Source organism: Penicillium cinerascens, assembly GCF_028974065.1.
Source record: "Penicillium cinerascens strain IBT 15544 chromosome Unknown contig_1_segment0_segment0, whole genome shotgun sequence".
Taxonomy (NCBI): Eukaryota; Fungi; Ascomycota; class Eurotiomycetes; order Eurotiales; family Aspergillaceae; genus Penicillium; species Penicillium cinerascens.
This window is the reverse complement of record NW_026695287.1, coordinates 2366335-2382521: the sequence shown is the minus strand read 5'-3', so window position 1 is coordinate 2382521 and position 16187 is coordinate 2366335. Positions and strand designations below refer to the sequence as shown.

The following is a 16187-nucleotide window of genomic DNA, read 5'->3' as shown; positions in this document are numbered from 1 at the left end:
AAAATGTCATTAGGGGAACAGCCACGGTAGATAGCTTCATGGTGGATCGATTAAAGGTATCTGAGACGTGGTCCGCAGAGTCAGTGAATGTTCCTAAGGCGGGATACATATATTTAAGCAGAGATTGCGGGGTTGGAACGCCGATATTGACATGGATACATAGATAACACAGCAATGAAACGAGATGGTTCCGAAGTGCTCAAGTGAATCGGCTTACTTGAGTCAGATTCCAAGGTAAGGTTCGTTGCAATATGGTAAGTGTCACGAACTATTCATTTATCTAAGCTGGTCCTGGGCTATAATGTATTGCCTTGTACCATGAGGGGTCCTTCTACCCGGACATCTTGATGTCATCATCTAGTGGCAACGAACACGATCCATAGAATAGGAGCATACTCCCAGAGTACATAGTCTGATCTGTGGATTGGAAAGTTCTCCAGAGTACAAAGAGCAATGATGCGTGTGGAAACAATGGTGGGCCCAGATCGATCGACGGATCTAAATGACGGTCGATCATGGGACCTACTACAATAAACTACAAAATTACCCGACGAAAGATGCAGGTTCCAAAAATACGAATACATTTCACTTCGCAGAGAGATCTTAACCTAGAATCTTGAGGCCTCCCTTGGTCTTACCAGACTTCTTCACGCCATCCTGCTTGACTTTGCCTCCGGACTGACCTCGACCACTACCCCCGTTCTTCTTTTGGTTCTTGTTGTTCGACGCCGGTTTTACCTCGGTGGTAGCTCTCCGCAGTAAAATCGGGTGGGAACCGATGTACTTGCCTTGCATTTCTCGCGCGGCGGCAAAGTAATCATCGCCGTCGCTAAAACTGACAAACCCGTATCCCTTGCTCTTCTGTGTACGCTTCTCGCGGATGACGCGAGCCTTTTGTACGGAGGTGTAGCGCGCGAACGCTTTCAGTAGCGAGTCGTCAGTCACTTCGCCCGCAAGATTGCCCACGAAAAGTCGGAAATGGGCCGGGTCCCATTCTAGAAGCGTAGAGTCGTTCCACGCTTGACCACCGCCGGCTCGGTGGACGGTCTTCTGTGGTTCATTGTGAGGTTGAGGGGTGCTGGCAGCGGTTGGTGTCCCGACGCCCGTGTTTGTACCGGTGTTGCTGGCCCTTTTGCCCGCATCTTCGTTCGGGTTGGCATAGGCGCTTTGCCACTGAGCAATTTGGGCCTCGGTCTCTGGGTCTAGCGCGTTATGTCCTCGCCCTGCACTAGGTGTTGAGCCAAAGGGGTTTTGGATGTGTGGAATGGTCGGACCGGGGGTATGTTCACTGTATTGGGCTCCATAGTAGGATGGCCCACTTTGGTAGGTTTGAGGAGGTTGATGATTTCCGTAGCCGGTCGCAGGGGTCGCATACCCGGCGGAATAGACCGGTGGCGCAGAGACCGCTGGACTGCTTGTGCGCGGCTGACTTGACGCTACGGAGCGCGGCGCGAATGCCGTGAAGGCGTTGTAGCCGGACTGTCGCGCATTGCCGCCATGACCGGCAGGCTGGGCAGAGTTGGTAGACGGAGGTGGGCGAGGAGGGAGTAAAGAGGGCGTCTGTTTGAGACCTGGAGGGGGTGGATAGGACATGATGAACGAGCAGTCCGACAGAAGAGACGGTTGAGCTGTTTTGCAGAGACGCAACCACAACGTACCTTCAGGGCCTGACTGACGCTTCAGTCAATCCGCCAGACGTCACACCTGAAGTTCCGAAACACTGCACGGGAAATATGGGGGCTGATAAGTATGCGCTACCTTTGTGGGTAGGTCAATGATAAGATTGAAAAGAACCTCGGTGATGGCTTTGACCGTATCACTATCGCGGCCAAAGAAAATCGGCCCTGCGCAGTTGTACATGCGCGGTGCCGTACTCCTGAGTCAGCAACCATGACTCAGCTCGATGACAATGACTAAGCGCCGCAGTCGGCACCGCACCCCCACCCTAGTCCCAAAGCGGCCTGGTGCACGCTGAGCCGGTTGTGGGCGGAGGTCGGCAAGTGAAAGAAGTTTCTCCGTCGAATTCCACGCCAAAACAGTTCACCGATGGATACTTTGGATGGGGGTGATCCGGAAACTGGGCTGTATGATTTCTAAACCGAGATTGACCTGCCCGAGTACTCCTTTGGGGAATCTTCCTGCGGCCGGAAGATGTTCCGATGAGATCACACTGTGTTACCCCTCCATGCCCCGCGCCAAACTTGCATACTCCCCCTTGGCCCGGATGTATTGGCAACGTAGTTCGGGAAGTACAGTATAAGGAACTATACAAGACAAGGGCATGATCGGGTCAAATCATGATCTGCCCTTGGCCCCCAACCAAATGGGCCCGAAAGTAGAAGCCGAGTGGGATGTCCGGACGACAGTCCTCCTGTACCGTGTACTTGGCACTACACCGGCCGCAACAACAAGCTCGGAGTACACGGTACACCCACTTTTACAGTAGTAGCGCGTCCCACCATCCCACTATACCCGGATCGGCCAACTCAGGTTGGCTTATGACGGAAGAGTTGCTCCGTCAGCCGGTGACATCTTCTTCCCATTCCCCTCGATCATCTTCCTCCTTTTCTTCTCTCAAACTCCCAGTAGATACCCCATCCTCCTTTCTCATCCTTCACACCATATCAATCATGGCTGACCAGGCTGTGTAAGTTACTTTCCCACTCTCCTCACAATCCACTGCCCCTCCCCACCAAACCTGCATCATCCCAACGGTCTCGGGTTACCGAGCAACCGGCCCGCGAGCTTCCATTTGTGGTTGTGATGCTTGAAAACGGCCTGAGCAATGTCGATATCAATCTCTAAGCACAATGGTTTCACGGGCTGGAACTCCTCCGGGCCCCTCGGCCTGTCCTTCCCCTACGTGACAAATCTTGCATTCGCATGTACCCGGCTATTGACAAGAGAATTCTGTCGCTGACTATAGTGCCCGTCTCGCCGGCATCGATGTCGGCGCACCGGCGCACCCTGTTCCCAGTGCTGATTTCGGCCTCATCGGTCTGGCCGTTATGGGCCAGAACCTGATTCTCAACGCTGCTGATCACGGTTTCACCGTCTGCGCCTTCAACCGTACCACCTCCAAGGTCGACCGCTTCCTCGAGAACGAGGCCAAGGGTAAGTCTTTCGCCAACAATGCGATTCTTTCAATTTCCGTCATATCCGGTCCGCTAAAAGAATCTCACAGGCAAGCCCATCGTCGGTGCTCACTCCATTCAGGAGTTCTGTTCCAAGCTCAAGCGCCCCCGTCGCATCATGCTTCTCGTCATGGCCGGCAAGCCCGTCGATGACTTCATCGAGGCCCTCCTCCCCTTCCTCGAGAAGGGCGACATCGTCATTGACGGTGGTAACTCCCACTTCCCCGACTCCAACCGCCGCACCCGCTACCTCTCCGAGAAGGGCATCAGCTTCGTCGGCAGCGGTGTCTCCGGTGGTGAGGAGGGTGCCCGCTACGGCCCCTCCCTCATGCCCGGTGGCAACGAGGCCGCCTGGCCCCACATTAAGGACATCTTCCAGAGCATCGCCGCCAAGAGCGACAACGAGCCTTGCTGTGATTGGGTCGGTGACGAAGGTGCTGGCCACTACGTCAAGATGGTTCACAACGGTATTGAGTACGGTGACATGCAGCTGATTTGCGAGGTAAGCTTGTCATTCCATACTGTCCTGGAGGGAGCTCTCAAGCTAACATTCTATACTAGGCCTACGACATCCTCAAGCGTGGTCTTGGTATGTCTTGCAAGGAGATCGGCGACGTCTTCGCCAAGTGGAACAAGGGTGTCCTTGACTCTTTCCTGATTGAGATCACCCGCGATGTTCTCTACTACAACGATAACGATGGCACTCCCCTCGTTGACAAGATCCTCGACAAGGCCGGCCAGAAGGGTACCGGCAAGTGGACCGCCATCAATGCCCTTGACCTCGGCATGCCCGTTACTCTGATCGGCGAGGCTGTCTTCTCCCGCTGCCTGTCTGCCCTCAAGGAAGAGCGTGGCCGTGCCAGCACCATCCTTAGCGGCCCCACCCCCAAGTTCGAGGGTGACAAGGCTGCCTTCATTGATGACCTCGAGCAGGCTCTGTATGCCTCCAAGATCATCTCCTACGCCCAGGGCTTCATGCTCATCCAGGACGCCGCCAAGGAGTACGGCTGGAAGCTGAACAAGCCTTCCATCGCCCTGATGTGGCGCGGTGGCTGCATTATCCGTTCCGTCTTCTTGAAGGACATCACCAACGCCTACCGCAACAACCCCGACCTTGAGAACTTGTTGTTCGATGAGTTCTTCACCAAGGCCATTCACAATGCCCAGAGCGGCTGGAGAAATGTCGTCAGCAAGTCTGCTCTCTGGGGTATCCCTCTGCCGGCCTTCTCCACTGCCCTCAGCTTCTACGACGGCTACCGCACCAAGGACTTGCCCGCCAACCTGCTGCAGGCCCAGCGTGACTACTTCGGTGCCCACACTTTCCGCATCAAGCCCGAGTACGCCAACGAGAACTTCCCCGAGGGCAAGGATATCCACGTTAACTGGACTGGCCGTGGCGGTGACGTCTCTGCCTCCACCTACGTGGCATAAATGCTTCGGAGATAGACGGTTTAAAAATTGGGTTCAATGTATTTAGATGCCACATGAATGGAACGTAACGACACAACTCTCCTTCCTGTAGTACTCAGTCATTGGTAGTTTCAGGTACCTTTGTACCTTGGTTACTAGGGAAGGTACATACATACCGTTTTGAGGTAGATCTGCCTGACGAAGGCTGTGAGGTAATTAATCCATAGCGCTAAACCCAATCGAGCCCGAGCGACGTCGCTCCTGCGAGTCGTGCTGCATGTTATCGGCCCCCTCGCGCTTTCCAACAAATAATCCAGGGTCATATAAATCGATACATCGCTGTTGCCGGATTTTTATTATTCCGATCCGCAGGGAATCGGGGAACGCCTTCCCTTCAGACCACTTATAGACCGGAGGATAACGCGAGCTCCTGGTGGACAACAGGACAACAGGCTGCCAATTGACCCCGCCTGCTTCCAATGTCCCCGAGGTAGACCCTGTGTACCCAACATACCACAGCGCCGTCTCGAACAAGGGCTTCGTGGTGGACTTTTGAAATCACACCGCCTGCACAGGTCACCGCATGGCGGAGAACAAGCGCCAGAGCGCGGGAGGAAAAGCATCACAATCGGGCAGCGCAACAGGCCCCAAAATGGCCTCAGGAATGGTCCCTTTGGAGGCTGCTTTGAGCGGCGCGATCGGTGCTCGGTGAATAGCCCCTCTTAAGCTCTCGTGGAGGAAGGCGCTAATCTGCTCGGACAGTGTACGTATCACGACCGCCGCGCCGGCTACCTCGACTATCGAGGGCATGCTCTTCACTGCATGCCCCATCACCAACCTGGTGGCAATCAACACTTCCCCTTCGCCCTTGTCCGGTGACACCAAGCAGGCGCAGAGTGGTGATTACCACGTCATTCCCATCTCGCGCATCCAGAACTTCCAGCTCCTCGCTCTTCCATCCAATTCCTCCGAGTCTCCCTCATTCACCGATGCCCTGCCCTCTATCCAGGCCCTTGACGCCCGTGCTCTGAAGCAGCGCGAGGCAAAGGCCATTGGCGAGGCGCTCGACCGTGAAGCGCGCCGTGGTAAGGGTGTCACTCGTGAGGCCCAGGATATTTTCGACGCCTTCAGTCGGACCATGCCTGCCCACTGGCACGGACAGAACATTGTGGTGGCTGATGCCGTCACCATTGCCCCGCCGTACCGCGTTGACGACTGTCGCCCATTAGCCGAGGGCGACACCGCAGCTCTGGCGCGTGTCCGCAAGGTGGTAAGTACTATCAGTTTCTTTGTGTTGATCGCTCAATTTCTAAAATGCGGGTACTAATAATCTGCGTCAGCTCGAGATGGAACGCAAGAAGATCGAGCTCCGCAATGCTAGTGCCACCATCGGATCGACTAGCACGTTCGCTCGCAATGCAGGCGACCAGCGCAAGGGTGGTTAGAAATTCCATCCTTCTGCCCGCCCTTTCTATAGGGTCTTGATACGGTTGAAATTTGTTTTATCCGGTTCTTTCGAGCGTCATCTGACGATGTGATATGTCATCAACGTTCGATACACTTCATGGAAATACCCAGGGTGACGAGATGAGATGTGTAGGTTCAATGGAACCGACATGGTATGGATTGATCCAATGGGTCAGTTACAATGGACGCTCGGGTTCGAGTGCACGAGCAGTGATGCTCACAGGATGTGTGGATGACGTCAAGGAATGTGTACTGCATCACACTTCACGCTTCGGTTTGTTTCTTTTCTCGGCGGCAATTATACTGGGGACTTCATGGCATAGCAAACAAACCTCTTGCTTCAAATTCAAGTTTTCAACGTACATCCTCTGTTCCCTGTGGACTCGTGTTTGGCGCTGTTGGATATCATCGACGTTCGTAAAATCTATCTACCTGCGCTCTTTGTAGCAAGAATAAAAACACTATGAACAATCATCAACCCCTCCAAACATTCCCAAAGCAAACAATATCTCAAGGCATCGAATTCCAAATGCATCTGTTCACCCTTCAATCCGCCCAGGAAGAACGTCACAGATCCTCCCAACAAACCCTTCCAACCCAGACATCGACACTGTCCCATTCCCAGGCGCACCCGCTACCGAAACCCCATTCGACGCAGTCCCCATCGACACACCCGGCATTACCAAAACCTGCGAGCCCAACTCCACCCACTCCACAGAGGTAACAAGTGCAAAAGTAATCTTCACATCCTCCTGGAAGGCCTCCGTATGAGACCCAGGCACAACACCAGCCGCCTCGGAGACAACCTTGCTAATATCCGTCGCCGACGAACGACGGCGCACAGCACCATCAGACCCATTGGCATGAGCACTACCTTTCTCCCGACCAGGCGAGGGCCCATCACCGTCGAAGCTAAAGAATTCCGGTTCTGAAGGAGACGGCGGTGAGGTGGGCTCGTTGTCTGTTTCGGCGAGCGCCATGCTGACAACTCTGACTGTTGTGCGGATATTGGCAATGTAAACAATTGCGTTCCCGCCCAGGAGGAGCGGGGGCGAGTTCGGTGCGGAGAACTCGGCTGCTGGGAATGTTGCTGTGAAGGCTGTGTGGAAGGGCATTGGTAATGTCGATGGAAGCGGCGAATTGAATATATCTGGCGGGAGTGACTGTAGGTCGGTCAGGATCATGCCTTTGCGGATCCGGCTGAGTCGTGGAAGGCGTCCGTCCTCTGGGGAAGGCAGTAGCTCGACGCCAATTGTGCCGACTTGGTCTTCTTTTAGACGGCGGACGGGCAGTCGTAGATCGCGGACACTGACGACGCGCACACGCTGCCATTTGGCTTGTAATGAAGAGGTATCTTTGCCGGGCAGGCTGCCCTGTAAGAGAGATGCTGGGAACTCGCTGGATGGACCGGGCCCGCTGCTACGTGATAGTAGGCTGAGAGGTGCGGCATCGTTGGTATTGTCTGAAGTGTCCACAAGAACGGGACCAATTACCATTTGGTCGCCAATTGATATACTGCCGTGTCGAACTAATCCACAGAGAACCATACCGCGGCTCTCTTGGTTGTTCTTGTCGGCCGACACCGAGTATACCTTGGATGGTGGGATGGCGAAAACCTCGTCCACATCGAACATGTTTACGGTCATCTGGTAAGACGCTGGAAGCGTTTGGGGAAGCCGTAGTTCTCTCCGAGGTGGGCGAACTGGAATGGGCAAATAACGAAGCAGAGCGTGGAGTTTCCCTATGCCCGAGCCATCGACGGCACTGGAAAGAACAATAGGAACCATCTGAGACCAATTCCCATTTGCAGTTGCGATAATTTTCTGCACTTCCTTGCTGTCAAGGGCACTGATATGTTGCAAGTCAAGTGCTTTGTCTCCAGCAGGAGATGCAGGCAAAATGGCAGGCTTGCGACCAGCCGTCTTCAGAGCAGAAAGGACTTTGGCAAGATTATCCCGTAATCCACTTCGAGAAGCAAGATCCAGCTTGGTAATGACGATCAGAACGGGGACTTCTAGTTTCAGACAGAGGTCCAGGTACGCCAGACAAAGATCAATCTCAGCAATATGATCCGTCCCAGCTTCTACTTCTGCAAGCTCGTCGCCGCAGTTGGCTGGAATGCAGAGCATAACATAGTGTGGAGCCCAGCTAACCAGACCACGCAAAGAAGATTTCAAATACCGGATTGAGCCTGGAAGATCGGATACAAAGGCCAGGCGACCCCCGGTGGAGGCAGCATGGATATCATTCCATGCGGCCACATTTCCAGATGCATAATTGACTACACTCGGCGGGGTATCTTCCGCATATCCAATTAGCTCTTGGGCGACAGAGCTGGTGATTCCTGAGGTGATCTCATGTCGGTGTTTAAGAAGGCTAAGCCGACTCTTGCCTCTGCCGTTGTCCAACGAAGACGATGTCAAAGTGCCCAAGAGAGAAGATTTCCCTGCGGTACTGGGACCGGCAATGGAGATACGAATTTGCTCAGTTTGAGAGTAGTCTTCTTCTGAAGCAGATTCTACTCCGGAATCTGCTACGGAATCGTCGGCAGCGGTCTGTTGCATCCGTGCTGGGGACATATTATAGAAATCCAAGTCCGGGGTGACCAGAGCCTCTGCGACCCACAGGCTCTCCGTGTTGTTCTTGCTCTGGTCGGGCGGTGCAGACGGGGAATCTTCTGCCCACTCGCATTTTCCGACGATGACTCGGCGCAGGATCTCAACCTTACATCCGAGACTCGCCGCCATGGCTTGCAGATTGGTGACGCTTTCGTCAAGCTCATCTTGAGTGAGACCGACAAAAGTGCCGTCGTCGGCAACGCCAATCTCGTAGAGCGCACCTTGGCTCTCCTCAAGACCGGGTAGCAAGCGTGCCGGTTTCGAAGGCACACCTAATTGCGGTGTGGCCTCTGGCAGAACAGGGACAACTAGATTCGCCGTAGTGGATGAGTGAAATGGTGATGACTGCTGCAACCGCCACAGCAGCTGCGTCGTCAACCCTTGCAGCCTTTGCTGGCGGCTCTGAGACGACTTGGCCTGCATAGGCCTGGGAGTTGTATCATGGGCCGGCGAAGCCGAGTTGGACGATGACAGATGAGCACGAGAGTGGTACGAGCCTGCAACTACATGACCAGTTGACATGGTCAGATACGGGCGCCGCGGCCGGAGGAGCAAGTGTAGCTTGTACTCCGTTGGACCTTCCTGGGGCTCCGGCTCAAGTTTGGTGATTCCATAGTCAGAGAGAAAGTCTGCGTCGGCACGATCCAGTGCAGAAATAGACCGTGTGCGAATAGCGAGCCCTCGCCCATTGACCGGGTTGGCCTGGGGAGTGGACGAGCCCGAGGTCGACCATGGGGAGGAGACCCGAGGCGGGTCAGGGTCGTAAGTGAAGATGGAAGCCATGGCCGTGGCCGATGGGGGATTTTACAGGCTCACACTGGTAACAGATGTATAGGAGGTAAAATTAATAAATGGTCAGATTTGCACAAGGAAATAGAAGTAGGCATTTCTGGTGAATGCGATTGTTGAAGACGCTGCGTCTTCAGCGATCGCCGCGACTTGAGTCACCCGAGCTGCCTCAGGCACCACGTGGGCCCCCTCCACGATCTTCCGTTCGTTGTTTTTAGTATCTACATAGTATGTCCGTGAAGAAAAGAAAGAGCGCCAATATACAAGAACACCTAAGTTTTCACCCGCATCATCTACTCGGCCGATGATTCCTGTCCTGGCCCTTTACACTTACCCTGCGCAACGTGGATGTTGCGCGCCGTCGTGCGAGTAAAAACTGCTCCACAAACGGGGCATTCTGCCTTGGCGACCACGCCAGACCTTTCGCGCTGATGCCTGAGCAGATTGCTGAAAGTTGAAAATTCGCGACCGTTGCAGCCGTGCTCCCAGCACTGGGGTCGAGGTCGAGGTCGGGAATTGGCCCTGCGAAGGGGGTGATCTGACTCTGCAGCGGAGGGCTTTGAGTCGGACGCAGCGAATACGGGCTCTGTGGGCATTGAGGAGCTCCGTGTGCTCATAGAAGTCTGGTGCGAGGACCTAGTGTATTCTGTTAGTACCTCCTTGGTCTTTGCGGCTGGAATGACTCACGGAATCGGGGGTGCGTCTGGGAGATAATAGCCTGGTGGGTTTATCATATAAGGGGGAGGACTGAGCGTTAAGGTTATTTAAAGACCTTCAGATGGCGGAACGTTATGCATGAAAAACTCACGAAGTCATGAGCGGTTGGTCAAGTAAAGTACCCCCCGAGTGTGGAGGGAAAGGGCGAACAATCGATGGACTAGAGAAAAAGAAATGGAATGATCAACTTATCGTGCCCGTGTTTTGCAAGAAGTTCGAATTACCTCCGCAATTGACTTTGTTGAGCGCTACCAGGCGCTCCAGGGAGATATGATGGCGGTACCGATGGTTCGTGATAACCGTGCATTGGCTCGCTTTGGTTTCCATTATAACCAACTGGAAATCCCGACGAGGGATATGGTTGTGAAGGGGGGTATTGGGATTTCATATGCCCTGACGGTGGGTGTAGTGGTTGGAATGGGCGATTGCCCCAGACATATTCTGCCATTTGTTAGTTGAGGCTTGCCTTCACGGATCCAGACTCCTTACGATGAGAATTGGGCTGCATTGGACCAGCAATGTACCCGCCTGCTGCTACCGACATAGGGCCGGGGTATAAAGTGATTTCAAGTCCGCTGGTATGGTGAAAGATCAATACGATCAGCAATCGTGCTCTACCCTAGTCCAACGAAAGATGCAGAAACCATGACCTACCTTGGTTCGGTCTCTGTCAAACGCTCTTCGCGGTTGAGATCGTCGGAAGATGGTTGCGCACTTTGTCCTGGAAGTGACGCATCCGGGTCAAGATTAGAACCAGCAAGACTGGTATTTGGATCCAATGATGCGGCTGAATTTCGCTGACGGAGAGGATTCCGAAATGACGGTGCTGGTTGAGAATCGCCCTTCAGGTTTGAATGAGGGCTATTGAATGGGGACAAGGTAGCTGGGGTTGGAAAAGCGCCTTGTTGGTAGCCAGGCGCGTGCCCTGACTCGAGTAAAGTAGATAGATAGTCAGCCTCTGAGTGCAATGGTGGGCTCTTCTCAGACTGATCAGCTGGAGGCCTGAGAATAAAGGAAGGATCCTGTGAGCTTGAGTCGCCGGACATGAGGAATTGATCTAGGTCATTGAACCTAGCCTGGGAGTGCGCTTGAGCGCACAGATGGGGGCCAAAACGGGCCAGAAGTCATAGGGGAGGAGGGGCTCCGATGCAAAAAATCAACGTACAGTGCGGCCTTGGTAGGTCATTGGGTGCTGGCAGGTGTAAAGGTTCTTGTTCCTGGCGATGGCAACCTGGCTGGGTGACGGAGGCAGAGAAAGGTTGAGAGGACATTTCAACTCGATGACAGGGTATTACAACAGCAAAGACCCCCCGCGGTCATTGAATTGGGGCCCGGGTTGGGTACCTTCACTGGTTCACCAGGGTCAAAAGAGGGCTTCTAGAACTTCTGTTGCCAATGGGGGGCTTCGCAAGGCCCCGGGGGTGGGTAGGGTAATCAACTGAAACGCACTTGAATTGGTAATTCCGCTCATTACCCCGTTTGGATCAATCAATCTACGGCAGTCATGTAATCATTGCCTATCTCATATAGCGCGTGTAAGAAAGGGTGTAAGACCTATGATATTCGAGATGTGGGCCGAAATCGCAGCCATGGACAGGAATGGCTGGGTTTTTAGGACCCCACACATGACACCGGAACCTCCGTTACTAGACCAAAGCCTATATTGGGAAAGCAGCTCGGGTAAGAGTTGAGTCTGGGGCCAAGGCGAGTTAATGATCCCAGAGCGGTACAAGGGGAGCATTTGGGTCTGGGCAAGAGTGGGTTTTTAGCCCCATCGGGGCCGTGGGATCATTTGGGGGCCGTTGACGCCAGGTTCGTTTAGCAATAAACTTAGTTGTGCTCGACTCAGGCCGCCATTTGGTGCGCCGAAAAGTTTGACGGGGGTGGCCGGGATTTGCTTCCATTTTGGCCCCCACGAACGCGCCGTTAGCAGGATTTGATTCCCGGTCATCAGAGGGTATAGTTACTTAGATCGGCAATAGCAGCAATTAAGATCTGGAACTCTGGAAAACTACTTGACATCCACAATGTCAAGTACGATTGGGCCCCCACGGTAATTTCGATTTGATGTTGAAATGACGGTGAACGAGAGCCAGGCTCATTGCCGCCGGCAACGGAGCTCGTTCGAGCTGGTGGTCAGATTTGGGCTCCTTGCTCTTTCGATAGCATGAGTGGGTGAAGTTTCCCAGCATCGGAGATATACCACAATGCGCTGACTCGAGTAACGCCCGGTGAATATAATACAAACAACCGCCAGGCCGGGAAGGGTACCAAAGCTCGAAAAGAGAGACCATTATGATTTGAAAGCGTCTTCGGGCCACATACGATTATCCTTGGTGTCCACGGATTTGTTATGGCAAGTACTGGGGATAAGGCACCCGTCCGGGATTGTTGCGGCCAACTTTGGGATCGGCCGGCTTTGGTTCGGATAGAGCCCTTGCCATGTGCTTTGGGGTCTGCTGATTTCCTTAAGCTTTGAAAATCCTGCCTCGGGGTTAATTCGTTCCTGGCAGGACTAGTGAACGGTTCTTCCCGACTCGTGCATTGCGCCGATTGACTTTGCTGCACACCGCACGGAGGCTGCCCTGAGCTCTGAACCATGTCCCCTAGTTTTGTCTAGGATAACGCGTCTGGGAAAACCGCATGTGAGCCTTTCTCTTTAAACTTTGGAGCCTTGCTCGATTTGAATTTTCGGTCATGACTTGGGGGGGGCCAAGCCTTGTGATGAGACATTCGGCCGTAACTATTCCAAACTCATAAAAGTGGAGCCAATGGGATCCACGACTGGGGATCCCATCATAGTTTGGTGCAAACGTAAAGGCCATTCCGGGCATCACTGGATAGTTTGGATCGGGCTGGCGGGTCGTCTGTCATCCTCATCAGGAAGAAGGCGATGCGTGATTCCCGAACCCGAACCCCCGATCTGGGAGTTGATGCCGAGCCTTTGGAGCTAGGGCCAACCGGAATGAAATTATGCTTATTGGATGCCACTACCGCATCCATAACGCTCTACATATCAGTGCGGTAACTAGGACCAGATAAAAATCAGGGGCATATGTAGATATTCCCGGTCAAGGCGCATCGATCACATCCCACGTCAAAACCAAATGAAAATCCCTTAAGATTTTCTATATTCGAAGTTCAAGACAGTCTGCAAGTTTTAAGATGGGATCAATGACCATACAGAAAGAATGAAGAGGATGTTTCTTCTTCCTACAGTTGTCGCGCAAACGGGGATCACGTGACAAATCTCGATTTATGTCACGTGCTGTGGTCAACTCTGCACTGGAATCCGACGGCATCACCATCCGCGTCGCCCACAGACTTTCCCCACCAACCCTGCTAGCTGCCGGGCTCCGATATCAAATACCCGACTACCTGTTGTGCCTGTACCTGAAAACCATCACCATGAAGCTCGTCCGGTACGTGGCCATCGAGCGCGAGTGCAGGATCCCCACCTGCGACACGCGCTTTCAGGATCTGGAAATATCTTTTTTGAGCTGCGCGCTAACACGTCATCCAGGTTTTTGATGAAATGCGCCAATGAGACGGTGACCATTGAGCTCAAGAATGGTAAGAGAGCCGATCAATTCCTTCCAGACCCATCCTCCAAACCTCAAGCCATTTTATGGCCACGAAGCTGGGGACGGTGCGAATCGATAGCTGACTGATGCTTTCACAGGAACCATCCTCCACGGCACCATCACATCCGTTTCCCCTCAGATGAACACCTCTCTCCGCACCGTCAAGATGACCCCCAAGGGTCGTGACCCCATCTCGCTCGACACTATCAACATCCGTGGCTCCACCATCCGCTATTACATCCTTCCCGACAGCTTGCCGCTAGACACCCTGCTTGTTGACGACGCTCCCAAGCCCAAGAACAAGGCCCGCAAGGAGGCAGACCGAGGCCGCGGTGGCCGTGGCGGACCCCGAGGCGGTAGGGGCGGCCGTGGTGGTGGCCGCGGCCGCGGCCGTGGGCGTGGATTCTAAGTTCTTTCTTTTTCGGTATATCTGAGAGTACAGACCGGCGTTTTTCTGTCTTCGAAATCTGGTTTCCTTTTTCAACTTTGCATCATCATGGGATGTCATCTTATTACCCTGGGACTTCTTTCAATTCTGGAGGGTGAAAGGAAAAAGCTATCTTCCTGGTTTTTCTTCTTTGGGTCTCGGTCTGTGCTCGCGGTTTTTTCGATCTGGTACAATGTGGGGACAACGGCAAGGTGCTGATTGTTTCCGTCCTTCGACTTGCCCGTGTACCTTGGTGCAGACCCCACGTTTATGCTGAGGCTGCGTCACGACCAAAACTGCGCCGCATAACAACAAAGTCTGAAGAAAGGCCCGTCACAGGGCCCTGTCTTTAGATGGGTTATAACCGTGGGCCGCAAAACCATAATCTATGAGAAATTTACATTCCACGAAAGTCAATGTTGCTTCTCATGCCTGTTTCCAACCTAGAACATGGTCCAACTCGGGCTTTCTCATTTATTGATCTAACCAGGTCATCTTACCTAAAATCACCTGACTGTATGGTCATCACATGTGACGGATCGTGCAGTCGGGAGTGTAGCTTGCCCTAATTCACCAGCTACATTCATACTTGAGGGCAGGACCTTTCTGATCATACAAAAAAGAAAACAAAAAACTTCGACCACTTCAAGAGACCATTTTATGAATGCAGGACTTTTTCGCCTCGGTTTTAATTGATCTACGTAGTAGGAAACGGCAAAAAGTATTATGTTCCGATGTTGATATTTACGAACCTTTTAAGCCCACTGCACCATATCCAACCATTCATACACCCGTGCTCGCAGTACAGCAAATAAAAGGCCCATCGGTACTTCCGGATACCGATCTATGAAAAGTTAGACGGTGACTCCGATCGTGCCATGATTCATTGCTCCCTTTTGGCAGATTCTCATCGCTCTATCTTGATTCATTCAATCACGTGTCCAGGTGCCTCTGCCCTTTTTGTCTGTTAAACGCTTAAATCAAACCACCATTTAATTAAAGTTCAATCCTCACCAGGTAGTTTGTTAATTGTGTATTAATGTTGATCGGAATCCCGAGCATCACTATTCCGGACGGAGGCCATGAGCGAGCACGGTGACTAACCTGGTTCAAGGCGCAAGGAAATAGATTTCGCGCGTTGATTTGAGACTCTCAGGATCAAAATACAGAGTCAGATCTGTGAGGTGCACTAGTGTTAGCAGGTTGGTTGTCCCGTGGGTCGTATTCCTAACGGTTTCCCGACAGCTTAGCCGCCATACGACACAAGCGGCAACAGTAAGCCCAATGGACCTTGAGCGAGCCTAGTGAATTATACTTTCGGTTCCCTGTTTTCATGACGGAAGCATGGGACTATTACTGTCTCTGGCAGCGCCTTGGACCAATAAACTCTGCGTTCTCTTTACTGCTACAGCCTGACAACAGATGTAATCAAAAATCCAGGACCCACGGTGATCAGCTCCTATTCGACCGCCTACCTACCTAGAGACCGATATGGTGGTCTGAGAGGTCTTAGTGGCCAGATGGGCAAGTAAGAACCGGCAGAATGAGTGGCGAATTTGTGGGTTTTTGATTATATCTGTTGTCAGGCTGTATGGTTAGATGCAAGCCTTTTGATCCCGAGTCAGTTGGGTGGGGATTTCGGCAACGAACAATTATGATTGGGGTTGAACACCGACACATAACCAATTCAGGAGCCAATAAGATAAAGGCCGAATGGGGAGTGATCGGTTGTTTCTGCTGACATGTTCATTGTCTCCTAGAGGTTCCAGGCTCTTGATTCCTTTGCTTCGACTTCCTATTATTTTATAATTAGCTCTCAAAGCCACGTATGTCTCGGTCTTGATGCAGCATCTGGCAAGAGAAAGAGAAGGTTTTTTCAGTCAAGAGGGGCTTGAATGGGTTATGACTCGCTAGTAGCAATCAGGATCGCGCCACCGTCTATAGTGCCAAAGCAAATGCTACTGGGCTGGGGCGGGGCCAATGCTGAGGCAGACCCCCGGGCTTCTGGGTACGTGATAGCAAGGGGCTGCAGACTAACATA

General features: G+C 52.9%; 6 protein-coding genes across 6 annotated transcripts; 3 read left to right on the top strand and 3 right to left on the bottom strand.

Annotated features, from left to right (window-relative positions):
• Positions 1-603: 603 nt before the first annotated feature.
• N7498_002449 (RNP domain protein) lies at positions 604-1593 on the bottom strand (the record flags this gene model as incomplete). The annotated part of the gene is made up of 1 exon (XM_058449511.1): positions 604-1593. One exon carries the CDS (start codon positions 1591-1593, stop codon positions 604-606), a length of 990 nt encoding a protein of 329 aa, XP_058311855.1.
• A 1037-nt stretch (positions 1594-2630) lies between these two features.
• Positions 2631-4565, top strand: N7498_002448 (NADP(+)-dependent, decarboxylating phosphogluconate dehydrogenase; the record flags this gene model as incomplete). Its single annotated transcript, XM_058449510.1, has 4 exons — positions 2631-2647; positions 2927-3114; positions 3185-3636; positions 3696-4565. 4 exons carry the CDS (start codon positions 2631-2633, stop codon positions 4563-4565), a joined length of 1527 nt encoding a protein of 508 aa, XP_058311854.1.
• Positions 4566-4966: 401 nt separating this feature from the next.
• On the top strand, positions 4967-5989 carry N7498_002447 (anticodon-binding domain-containing protein; the record flags this gene model as incomplete). Its single annotated transcript, XM_058449509.1, has 3 exons — positions 4967-5252; positions 5307-5814; positions 5885-5989. Exons 1-3 carry the CDS (start codon positions 5128-5130, stop codon positions 5987-5989), a joined length of 738 nt encoding a protein of 245 aa, XP_058311853.1. The 5' UTR covers positions 4967-5127.
• A 561-nt stretch (positions 5990-6550) lies between these two features.
• N7498_002446 (uncharacterized protein) lies at positions 6551-9412 on the bottom strand (the record flags this gene model as incomplete). Its single annotated transcript, XM_058449508.1, has 1 exon — positions 6551-9412. The coding sequence occupies one exon, from the start codon at positions 9410-9412 to the stop codon at positions 6551-6553; it is 2862 nt and encodes a 953-aa protein (XP_058311852.1).
• A 72-nt stretch (positions 9413-9484) lies between these two features.
• N7498_002445 (uncharacterized protein) lies at positions 9485-11321 on the bottom strand (the record flags this gene model as incomplete). The annotated part of the gene is made up of 8 exons (XM_058449507.1): positions 9485-9639; positions 9753-10054; positions 10106-10165; positions 10227-10295; positions 10360-10576; positions 10625-10710; positions 10790-11211; positions 11301-11321. 8 exons carry the CDS (start codon positions 11319-11321, stop codon positions 9485-9487), a joined length of 1332 nt encoding a protein of 443 aa, XP_058311851.1.
• Positions 11322-13393: 2072 nt separating this feature from the next.
• N7498_002444 (mRNA splicing protein SMD1) lies at positions 13394-14128 on the top strand (the record flags this gene model as incomplete). The annotated part of the gene is made up of 3 exons (XM_058449506.1): positions 13394-13557; positions 13659-13708; positions 13818-14128. 3 exons carry the CDS (start codon positions 13394-13396, stop codon positions 14126-14128), a joined length of 525 nt encoding a protein of 174 aa, XP_058311850.1.
• Between the last annotated feature and the right edge of the window lie 2059 nt (positions 14129-16187).